At 36.6% G+C, this 12005-nt stretch overlaps 2 protein-coding genes across 4 annotated transcripts in view; both read left to right on the forward strand.

Annotated features, from left to right (window-relative positions):
- Positions 1–956: 956 nt before the first annotated feature.
- Positions 957–7421, forward strand: LOC126810946 (protein transport protein SEC24). Of its 2 annotated transcripts, XM_050536357.2 has the most exons (10): positions 957–1137; positions 1481–1594; positions 2080–2115; positions 2507–2569; positions 2860–3165; positions 3630–3935; positions 4244–4431; positions 4641–4705; positions 5284–5378; positions 6983–7421. In XM_050536357.2, the coding sequence occupies exons 1-10, from the start codon at positions 972–974 to the stop codon at positions 7105–7107; spliced, it is 1464 nt and encodes a 487-aa protein (XP_050392314.2). In that variant the 5' UTR covers positions 957–971; the 3' UTR covers positions 7108–7421. The 2 variants fall into 2 exon arrangements, with proteins under 2 accessions (XP_050392314.2, XP_050392335.1); XM_050536378.2 differs by lacking the exons at positions 957–1137; positions 1481–1594 and having other exon boundaries at positions 1678–2115.
- A 2694-nt stretch (positions 7422–10115) lies between these two features.
- LOC126822221 (uncharacterized) overlaps positions 10116–12005 on the forward strand; it is a 30101-nt gene continuing 28211 nt past the window's right edge. Inside the window, exon 1 of one of the 2 annotated variants that reach the window (XM_050550977.2) lies at positions 10116–10139. In XM_050550977.2, coding sequence (XP_050406934.2) covers positions 10122–10139 — 18 coding nt within the window. In that variant the 5' untranslated portion in view covers positions 10116–10121. Of the gene's footprint in view, positions 10140–10361; positions 10450–12005 lie in introns of those variants that run through there. The other variant, XM_050550979.2, reaches the window with a different exon arrangement.

The following is a 12005-nucleotide window of genomic DNA, read 5'->3' on the forward strand; positions in this document are numbered from 1 at the left end:
TAAATATTGTGTTTGTGCGAAATTTCAATGGTACTAAAAGACGCCTAGTGGAATATGATGAGCTGGAGAGGAAAGTTGTATGCCTACCCCACAATGATGGCTTTGTTTTAATACCACTGCTTCATGGTCCTGAAAAAAGTTGACTTTTCTACGGAAGGTGGGAACTAATTTTTTGAAGGCCATTTTTTATGATTTTTATAAATTTCATGCAGGAACCAAAAATACCAAGTTCATTCAAATCCTTCAAGGCATGAGAAAGTTATGGCCGGACACGACATGTACAGGTAGTCGTACTGACGGAGACGTGACGTAATTTCAGTATCTCCCTTCCGAGTAAACTAAAACATATTTTGAAATTTCATGAGCGGATCCAGTGGGCGGTGGTGCTCAAGCTACACATTTCATTTTATAAAACAACACTTTTTATGAGAAATGTGTCTCGGCCGTGTTCTTTAGCCTTTATCGTCAGATGGTGCGACAGAATGGACACTCAAAGCGCGAGATAATGATATAGACATGTGTGATATCACAATTAATTCTTTGCATCAATAAAATTGAATCACAAGGTCATCGCATTAATTTATAATAAAAATTGACGTCAAACCTGATGTTGCATTTCTCTGTTTAAAAAGCTGAATGTGTGTGTATCATGTTGATAATCACGATGTACTTCTTAAAAGATTTCAAGGGAGGGATACATTGTCTAAGGAACCTGGCAAATCCCCTCCTGCAAATATTGTTGTTGGACACGCCCCTGAATTACTCCAGAATCTATAACTACTTAAGGAATAAAAATAGAAGTGTATCGTAAAGAATAATCATGTTTCAGAAAATATAATCATTTGTCCTTTTGGTCTATCTTTTATCTTGATTGCAATACAAACTTATATCACTTCTGCATTTAAGATTAACTTTGATCTTTACCTATTTGTTATTCAGGTCACACTATGGCTTGGGTGAGAGCTGTGTGGATGGAGAAGGGAGAGGAGATGGAGGAAGTGATGCCCAGTACATGGATTCAGGGGAAAGAGGTATTGTGGCCGCGCAGTTCGAACAGTAGCCGTCTTATTAAAGATAGACAGAACCCTGGGCAATCTTGGTACAGATTCCCACTTACTAAAATTAAATATTCATCAGGTACCATGATAAAAATTACCTTATATAACAATTATATCCCAGGTTTTAACGCAGAATCTGTCAAAAATGTGATTCCTGTGTCTCCCTCCCGTGTTCGATCGCTGTGTTTGCCAAGAAAGTTTATCGGGGCAACGTATAGTCGTTCGGATGGGACGAAAAACCGAGGTCCTTTGTATACATGGACGTGCACTTGAACGTGAACGATTCCTTTGCAGTTTGAATTCGATGTACAATGTGGAATATGTCCCGTATTCAATAGCCAAACAGTAGGGCGTTAAATCCATTTCATTTCATTTCATTTTGTAACCATTTCATTTAACATATTATAATTTTATACGAGCAGATGACATCGTCGAGTGTCAAGAGCACATATTAACAGAAACCGACCAAGAAAATAATGAAGCACACGGCAAAAGAAAAAGGCTAACAACTCGGGAAGACGGTTTTGTATATACAAGTAAGCTGAAACTCTAGTGTTCTATGTCCGTCTTCATTAGCCCAGGTTAGGAGCAGAACAGTAGGACGTTAAACCCCATTTCATTTCATTTCTTACTTTTACAACATTTCTTACAACTCGCATAGTTCACATGATGTAACCCGATTTATTATCGGCTACAGCCATAAATTTTAAACATTTTACAACATCACACAAAAGATTGACCTCCTAGGTTCTAGGTTACAATTGTTGATTCTTTTGACTTCCATATTGCGTATATATACCATACCATATATATACCATTTGGTGAAGTTCCAATAATTTTTATTTTCATTTTGTGGAAATACAATGGAATACTGAATATACGATCCTCTGTCGAATTTTGAATACTTTTCTACGAGATAAAACTGCTTTATTTCAATGCTGTGCGTGACTTTATTTTTTTAAAATATGGATCTGATTATTCTTTTTTTTCTATTAAGTTAGTTAACTTTATTGTGTTTTAGGTGATGTGACCGATGACAGTCCTGATGAATCGGGTGGTAAGTCATAGATAGAACACAGATATATGTATAGTCGCTATTTCTGTACCGATATCTGGCTAGCCTCTATAGGTTACCGAGCCAGTGTATCCCAACGTATTATAATGTGGCAGTCCTTATCGTTCGAAATGAATTCGTATTATACTTTGTTCGTTTAGAAATAAACTTGCTTGATTTCTTTACCTATAATTCTAGACTGGAAACCAGGAAATAAAAATAAAACGTCCTATCGTGGATGGATAAATGTCATTATATTTACAATAGTTTTGTAGCCATCGACACATGTATGATTAATGGTAAAATAAACGAATATAGGTAAAATATCTAATACTGCCATTTGCTGTATTCAACCCTAATTTTTTTCAAATATTTGTCGCTCTTATATTTCCAGAGGAAAACTTCATAAAGCCAATAAAAAAGATCAGACGGAAAATTATTGAAAGTTCACCATCTGGTATGTATAGTACGCTTCAGACAATTTCATTTGAAGCTCTAGGTCCGACAGTGCCCTTTTATAACCAATAAGCCCAGATTAATCTATGTGGAAAACCTGGGACCCAAGTGTTACGGATCCAGATGGTAACCGATTTGTGACAAAAGTCAATATATGGGACCCTATTTGTCCCATCTTGTCTGTGCTAATTGCCATGAAACCTAAAGCAATCGCTCACCGTTATCTGCCATTAAACTGTCTTTGATTTCTGGGTTTTGATATTTTGTGTGTGTATCTTTTCTCCATTGTAGACACTGAAGATCGGATGATTCATGACTTGCCGACTCCTTCATATATCTGCCCACCGTCAGCTTCAACTCCACTGCGACAACAGACTCCAACTTCTTCTCAATACACTCGTCCACAGAGTCGTCCTGAGTCAGCCCAGACTCCTTTACATCCACAGCCCGCCAAGACACATCTACAGACTGCAGGTATACAGCCAGCCCAGACTCGTCCACAGTCAAAACTCCAGACTCCTGTTCGACAACAAGCCCAGGGGAGTCCAGTACCATCACAATCTGCACCGAATACAGTATATCCAATGCCACATGCCAGTAAGTAGAAGTATTTGTTATAACAGTATGTAAAAATCGGCAGGAACTATATAGTGAAAAAAGTTACCCCCCCCCCCTCCATTATCACACACTCTCTTATTTAAATAAAGGATATACCTCTAGACTATTCATTCGATGTAACCGCAAAGAAATACGGACCCTCGTCTTGTCATACAATTTTCCTAGAGGTATGTGTAGCCTATATTAAGCCGACAATAGCCCTTATAACCAATAAGCCCAGATTAATCTATAGTGGAAAACCTGGGACCCAAGCGTTGAGGGTGCAGATGGTAGCCAATTTGTGACAAAAGCCAACATATGGGACCCTATCTTTCTGCGACACAACTACTGTGCTAACTGTCGTGGTACTTAAAGCAACCGCTCACCGTTATCTGCCATTAAACTGTCTTTGATTTCTGGGTTTTGATATTTTGTGTGTGTATCTTTTCTCCATTGTACTGCAGACGCTGAAGATCCGATGATTCATGACTTGCCGACTACTTCATATATCTGCCCACCGTCAGCCTCAACTCCACTGCGACAACAGACTCCAACGTCTTCTCAATATACTCGTCCACAGAGTCGTCCTCAGTCAGCCGAGACTCCTTTACATCCACAGCCCGCCAAGACACATCTACAGACTGCAGGTATACAGCCAGCCCAGACTCGTCCACAGTCAAGACTCCAGACTCCAGTTCGACAGCAAGCCCAGAGGAGTCAAGTAGCATCACAATCTGCACCGAATTTAGTATATCCAATGCCACATGCCAGTAAGTAGAAGTGTACCTCTAAACTATTCATCCTATGTAGCCGCAAAGAAAGAGGGGCCCTCCTCTTGTCATTATGCAATTTTCCTACAGGGGTTTATGTAGTCTCTATTAAGCCGACAAGAAGTGTGGACGGACCATAATAATTTGAGTTCTGTTTTGTTTACATTTAAACAGGCTTGATTTTACTTTAGCTAATACTAGAAATCTTATTGTGTCTGATTTTTGTATTGCAGTTTTTAATAAAAAAAATCACCTTAATATTAACAAGGAATGTTCTTTGTTCATAAACCATATCATATACATTACAGAATTCCAGAAAAAGGTGATCAACCTGTTGGTACAGATTCGTAATTCTGTAAATAATTTAGTGCCACCCACAACGAAAACATCTCCGCAGACGGAAGGGTCACCAGTGTTTTTGGAGATCTGCGACTGTCTTTCTGATTTGGAAGAGTTTGAAAGGCAGCTCGAAAACAGATCTGTGCGTCGAAATGTGGTATGGAATTATTAGTATTTCAAATAATACACTTGTTATTAATATTCAAATTACCTGTATTAATTAACTCTAAATGCGAAACAAGAGGTGTTTATCTCCTAATTCGATGTTACTTATATACTCAATAATTCATGCTGCAACTTGTTTGTTGTGACAATGCACCCATAATGTAATTAATGCACCCATAATGTAATTACATTTAATTACAGATTCAACAGCTGGCTCGAGTTGGGGGGACGAAAGTCAGCAGTAACGTTCAAAATGTTTTGAACAGGTGAGACTATCAACAATTTACTTGTGTGATGAATTTGGTTCGATATTTAGTAAGCTTTTCAATCAGTCTTTAAAGGAGTCAAGTCTCTAACTCAATATCATCCACAGTCTTCGATAATGCAACCACGGGACTCATTGTTTAATTAAACTCAACATCGGTGTTGTAACCGTGAAAAGATGGGCTTCTAATGTCCATTATTTAACACAAAGTGAAAGTTTTAAAATTGGCACACGAATCGCGTACAAGAATGGTTTCGGGTTTCGTTTGTAATAGACAGACTCGAAGAATGAAGTTAAATATACCCAAGAGAATACTATATGCGGGTGTAAACTTGAATAACCAGACGCCAAAGACTGCCATTAAATTTGGACTCTTCGTGTATTTCGCCGAACATAACTGATTAGACATTACAGTAAAAACAGAAACGATTGAATGTAAATCAGTTAATATATACATTCATATTACATTATTATATGCGTTGCAACCCATTTATGTCCATTTCTAGGTGTCAAGGAATGGAAAGTCAAAATTCGCGGTATTGTCAAACGCATAAACAGTATTTCTTTTTATTTTGACAGGTTGATGTCTAATTCTCTAATGGCGCAATTCAATTTAAAGGGAAATAAAGGCAAGAGGTCCATAATGGACTTGGAAATTTATAAAGTTGTCCGAGGTTTGTTTTTATCATACTCAATTTACGAACATATCCTTACATATTTGATAATCAAACATGGTATGGGCATACACGAGTTTTTTATACGCCCACATTGATCACTTCAAAAAATCTTGTGGACGCTCTAGAGGCTAAAGTTAATATCCAATTGACTTTAAATTTATATACAGTGTTTAAGGCCATGAAACGAAGAAGCCTATTGATTTTCAGCGATTTCCGATAATTACTGCCAGAGTTATGGCCCTTGATCACTTTGAAAAATCTTGTGGACGCTTTAGAGGCTAAAGTTAATATTCGATTGACTTTAAATTTATACACAGTGTTTAAGGTCATGAGACAAAAAAGTCTATTTATTTTCAGCAATTTTCAATAATTACTGCCAGAGTTATGGCCCTTGATCACTTCAAAAAATCTTGTGGACGCTCTAAAGGCCAAAGTTAATATCCGATTGACTTTAAATTTATACAGTGTTAAAGGTCATGAGACGAAGAAGCCTATTGATTTTCAGCGATTTTCGATATTTACTGCCAGAGTTATGGCCCTTGATCACTTTGAAAAATCTTGTGGACGCTCTAGAGGCTAAAGTCAATATCCGATTGACTTTAAATTTATACACAGTGTTTAAGGTCATGAGACAAAGCAGTCTATTCATTTTCAGTGACTTTCGATAATTACTGTCACAGTTATGGCCCTTGATCACTTTGAAAAATCTTGTGACGCTCTAGAGGCTAAAGTTATCATCCGATTGACTTCGGATTGATACACAGAGTTTAAGAGATTGAGACGAACAAGTATTATTGATTTTCAATGAATTTTTATGACTTGAACAGCTAAATCCATGATATTAAAAACCAAACAAGTTCTAATGGTTTTCTGATAATTACTTCATGAGTGTATTATAAAAGTTTCATTACCGAAAGAAGTAAAAATATGCGACAACACTTGTTGACTGCCCGGACGATTTAGCTGCTGTGGGCGTATGTTTCGTTGCCCGGCAACCTATCTTATTACTTCATCGATGAGTGTTGGTTTTTTTTTTGTAATTTAACACCCAAGCCTTTCGTACACGTACAAATTCATGGAAAATATGAAAGTTATAACACAAGCGATGTCTCATATAGAATGTGTTATTGGGTCATATATAATATAATTCATTGGAAATGAAATGAAATGAAATGGGGTTTAACGTCCTACTGTTCTGCTCCGACTAGGCTAATGAAGACGGGCAAACGCCATACCGCGTGCTATGAGGGAAATTTTGCCCGGGCAGCGGCACTATGGCCTACTCTTATATCGAATTCCAACTGCCAAGGGATCTTTTACTTGCACGTTAATGTGTACACAAGACCTCGGTTTTTCATACCATCCAAACGACTAGACAGCTTTCCTTGTCAGGCCCACTGAACTTTCTCGGCAAATGTAGGGATCGAAAATGCGACCTCCAGACAAGCGAGCCAGCGTTTTACCCACTTAGCCACCTTTGCTCCATAATTCATTTGATGCAGAATTATCTGTTACAGCTTCAAGACGACCTTTTTGATTGGACTGAATTATATAATTTACAAAATTTGACAGAGTAAATATACAGATTTTTTATTCTTCAGATAGTGTAATGATAAGCCAGCCGAGCTGCAATGAAGCCGAGATAACAACAGCAGTTTCGGCTCATCTAAAATATGCGCCCGACAGAAGAGGGGGTGGCGGAAGGGGCGGGTCTGGGACCAATTAAGTACAATGTACATATGTACAGTTTTTATTTGTTTATTACATGCCATATTTTATTATAATCTTTATATCCCATTTTAATTTCTTTTATCATCCATTTGTTTTTATTTTATTTTCTATGTGTGATGTCCACAAAATGTTAACTGTGCCATTGAGCAGTATTTTATATTGGTAATAGGCGCATTATAAATAAATAAATTATTATTATTATTATTATTACAGTACCAATTGCATTAAAATTACTTTCTCATTTTTAGCAATATCATTCATTACGATTACCCATTACATTGAAAGTAAATAATTACATTTTATTACTATTTAAAGATTGGTGCTAATTTAGCATTTAATCAATCAGATTTAAAGACAATAGTTTTACCATCTGATTGATTAAATGCTAAATTAGCACTAATCTTTAAATAGTAATAAAATTTAATAACATTAAATATGTTTCCTTGTTATATGCTTTTAAAACTCAAGTTATCACTGAATGCATAAGAGTATGGTTTTAATATATTTCTGTAAATCCTCTGTTTGATCTTTTATGAATGTATATTTAGTTAATCATAGTATATAGATCTATGCCTTATTTTATTTTAAACATGTTTCATTTATATAGTATAATGTGTATGGCTCTTGATCACTTCAAAAAATCTTGTGGACGCTCTAGAGGCCAAAGTTAATATGTAATTGACTTTAAATTTATACACAGTGTTTAATGTCATGAGACGAGGACGCCTATTGATTTTCAGCGATTTCCGATAATTACTGCCAGAGTTATGGCCCTTGATCACTTCAAAAAATCTTGTGGACGCTCTAGGGCCAAAGTTAATATCCGATTGACTTTAAATTTATATACTGTGTTTAAGGTCATGAGACGAAGAATCCTATTGATTTTCAGTGATTTCCTATAATTACTGCCAGAGTTATGGTACTTGATCACTTCAAAATATCTTGTGGATGCTCTAGAGGACAAAGTTAATATACGATTGACTTTAAATTTATACAGTGTTTAAGGTCTTGAGACAAACAAGTATACTGATTTTCAATGAATTTTGATAACTTTAACAGCTATATTCCATGATATTAAATGTTTCGTATACTAAACATTAGCATGAACAGAACTTTATAAAAACCAAACAAATTCTAATGATTTTCTGATAATTACTTCATGAGTTGTTACTCTTAATCAGATTTTAGTGTATTATAAATTTTTCATCACTGAAAGAAAGTAAAAATATGCGACAACTCTTGTTGACTGCTCGGACGATTTAGCTGCTGTGAGCGTATGTTTCGTTGCCTGGCAACCTATCTTATTTATTTGTGTATATATGCTTGATAACGACTTGTGAAATCTTGTTGAAACGTTGCAGTGAAATAAACCATAGTAATTGTTATTCCATAAAAGTGTGTTATTTGATCAGGTTCCAATTACTAAATGTCATTCAAAGAATGCACCATTAAATGTAATTGAAATGTAATTGACCATTACATGATTTTCGGAATGTAATTAATTACATTTCCATTACTCATTACTTTTGAAATCTTCCATTACTCATTACATGACCGTTACTTAAAATCTAATGATCAGATTCTATTACCTTTACCCATTACTGCAAAGTTATATGACTAGCATTAATATTGACTGCAATATAGTCGTTTGAATTGAATGTTTTGAAACTACGTACTGTTCTATGACTCACTGTTCTATCAATCGATACTGATTTTATATATCAGAAAGAAGCAATTAGTTTGGTTGTGATGGGGCACGATGACTTTGATTCTAATTGAGTCGGGCATTTAAGCCCCCACCCTTCCCCGCACACACACCTAATTTAACTTCCATCGTGCCCGTCCGCATATTCCCGTCTTCATTAGTCCAGTGGGGGCAGAACTGTAGGGAGTTCGGGTGGGACTTATACTGGGTTTTATACAACCTCAAAACAACAAATTCTGACGTCGTGACAACTTTTCGCCAACCACCACACAACGTTGCAAAACAAATTCTGACGTCGTGACAACTTTTCGTCAACCACCACTCAACGTTGCAAAACAAATTCTGACGTCGTGACAACTTTTCGTCAACCACCACACAACGTTGTGACAATGTTGCTTTGACGTCCGTACCACGTTGTCACAACTTTTCGTCAACCACCACACAACGTTGTGACAATGTTGCTTTGACGTCCGTACCACGTTGTCACAACTTTTCGTCAACCACCACACAACGTTGTGACAATGTTGCTTTGACCTCCGTACCACGTTGTCACAACTTTTCGTCAACCACCACACAACGTTGTGACAATGTTGCTTTGACGTCCGTACCACGTTGTCACAACTTTTCGTCAACCACCACACAACGTTGTGACAATGTTGCTTTGACGTCCGTACAACGTTGTCACAACTTTTCGTCAACCACCACACAACGTTGTGACAATGTTGCTTTGACGTCCGTACAACGTTGTCACAACGTAAGAGTTTGTTGCAAAACAACCTACAGCTGACTTATTTCAGACGTTGTGATACAACCTCTGAAAAACGTTGTCACAACGTTCTGTGCCCGCTGGGCTATGGTTTAGTCTGTCTTGGGTCATATTGCGCAATATAAATGAGTGACCTCGAGTGCCCAGCCCACAACTATCTATTGTAATTCACTGTTGGGGGGGGGGGGGTCTACAAACAAAACATTATTAACAAGTTTGATAATGTTCGGTTTAACCGAACTGTTTCACATCGGTACGACTACGACACGAGTACGAATTAAAACTTTCTTTTACTTTCGATTTATCATTAAAGGTTTTATTTTGAACGGTTCTTACTGGTATGTTTTTCTATTTCACTTGATTATGATATAATTAGACCTAATGATTACTATGATGCTAAATTATTTACTTGCAAAAATGTCATTTTAAGGTCGCCATTTCAGTTATAACTAAAATAGGAGCCACATGTACCAAGTCAATCCTGGTACCGCGTCAAACCGCGACACCGGAAGTAATCAATCGATCTGTAAACACAAGCATGGCCGCTGATAAACAGGTATGAAATGCGTCAGCGCGCGTAGGTAGTATTAATATTGATAATGATATAACGTCTTTTGAAAGGAATGAGAGTTTAGAAGTGTTGTTATTGAACAAAATTAAAGCACATTTATTTAATTATATTGCTGATATATGTATTAGTGTAACCGTTTACATGGAGATAAATGTAGTTTCGTAGCATCATCGAGATCAGCAGTGATATCGTCACGCCGGAAATATTTTAGATATATTCTGAAAGGGAGATAACAATGTTTATCTTTCAGATGATGTCAACATTGATAGTGTCTATTTCGTAATTTAATTTTCAGGTAATATCAAGTCTACCTGGTACCGTAGTGTTTGTATGTATTTAGCCTACAGTTGTAAAATGCAATACGTCTACTTATTTTTACAAGTGCAATGCCAATATGGCTTCCCGTATTGTAATGATCAACATCAAGGTCTCTAGCACACACCTTCAGTTTCTAAATTCTAGATAGAACAGTTTTACAGGGCTTTTATAATACATGTAATATAGCTTGACAACAGCAAAATACAACTGTATCTAGTGTTGTAAAGGTTACACTCTGATACCTTTAGTACCATTATACTTATAGCAATTTCAAAATCTGTCTACTGTTTCTTTCTAACAATTTTACAGGTAGGGGCCTAGGCATATCCAACCTTAAAGTTTAAAGAGAAAAAGGCTTCCATTGTTATTTCCCTAGCATATTCATGTACATATATAGTATTCCATATGTGGAAACCGGAGTGTAAGGCAGTCCATGTATACTAAACTTAGGCTGTCTGTCTACAATTCAATTAGCTCTACTTGAAAACAGACACTAAGCTAGTTGACCAACATTTTAAGTCTTAATGGGAAGACCAACGATTTTCAATAAGGTTTCCATAAATAATAAATATATATTTAGAAATAATCCCTCCTATAACATATGCAAAAAATAATTTGTAAGCGAGAAATTAATTTTTATTAATACCGGAAGTGACGTGGTTGGTTCGACACGCTCACTGGTCACTATAGTAAACATACAAATTTGGAGTAAGTTTAGCGCTGTATTTTGTGATCGTTTCGCCGTTTGGCAGAAAATCTGATGAAAGGTAATCTTTATTAGGATATTAAGAACAAGAACTTACGGTGTTTTGAAGGTATAATATACAACGCGTTTGTGTAAATTAAGTTTCTAAACTGGACACTGTGACACAATTTAAGCCACATGGCTAATTGTTTACATCACGTGATAGCTGGCACGTGACAGATATTAACCGAACAAAAATTGGCGACCTATTCGGCTAGCGACCTATTCGACCGATCCAGCTGGCAACCTGTTCGTTGGCAACCTATTCAGAATAAATTCAACAGTCGCCCAAACTCATCTATTTTTATCAACCAATAAAATCCAACGTAACGTCTATCAAATGAAAGTAGAATATATTATCATTTATCCATTCCTTTAGCTCAGAATAGAGATGTAATTTCGCATTATCTTACAAAATTCGGGACATCCAACTAAATATATTCCAAAAGTTGGCACAATCATATTAAAGGGGTGCGCTCTCATTCTGAATAGGTTGCCAACGAACAGGTTGCCAGCTGGATCGGTCGAATAGGTCGCTAGCCGAATAGGTCGCCAATTTTTGTTCGGTTAATATCTGTCACGTGCCAGCTATCACGTGATGTAAACAATTAGCCATGTGGCTTAAATTGTGTCACAGTGTCCAGTTTAGAAACTTAATTTACACAAACGCGTTGTATATTATACCTTCAAAACACCGTAAGTTCATGTTCTTAATATCCTAATAAAGATTACCTTTCATCAGATTTTCTGCCAAACGGCGAAACGATCACAAAATACAGTGCTAAACT

Source organism: Patella vulgata, chromosome 5, assembly GCF_932274485.2.
Source record: "Patella vulgata chromosome 5, xgPatVulg1.2, whole genome shotgun sequence".
Classification (NCBI taxonomy): Eukaryota; Metazoa; Mollusca; class Gastropoda; family Patellidae; genus Patella; species Patella vulgata.

Bases quoted from the DNA above. Each gene is read 5' to 3' on its own strand.
- LOC126810946 (XM_050536357.2), top strand. From the start codon at position 972: ATGGAGAAGGGAGAGGAGATGGAGGAAGTGATGCCCAGTACATGGATT. The intron at 1,138-1,480 runs GTACCATGATAA...TTATACGAGCAG, and splicing joins TAAAATTAAATATTCATCAG to ATGACATCGTCGAGTGTCAA. The intron at 2,570-2,859 runs GTATGTATAGTA...TCTCCATTGTAG, and splicing joins TATTGAAAGTTCACCATCTG to ACACTGAAGATCGGATGATT.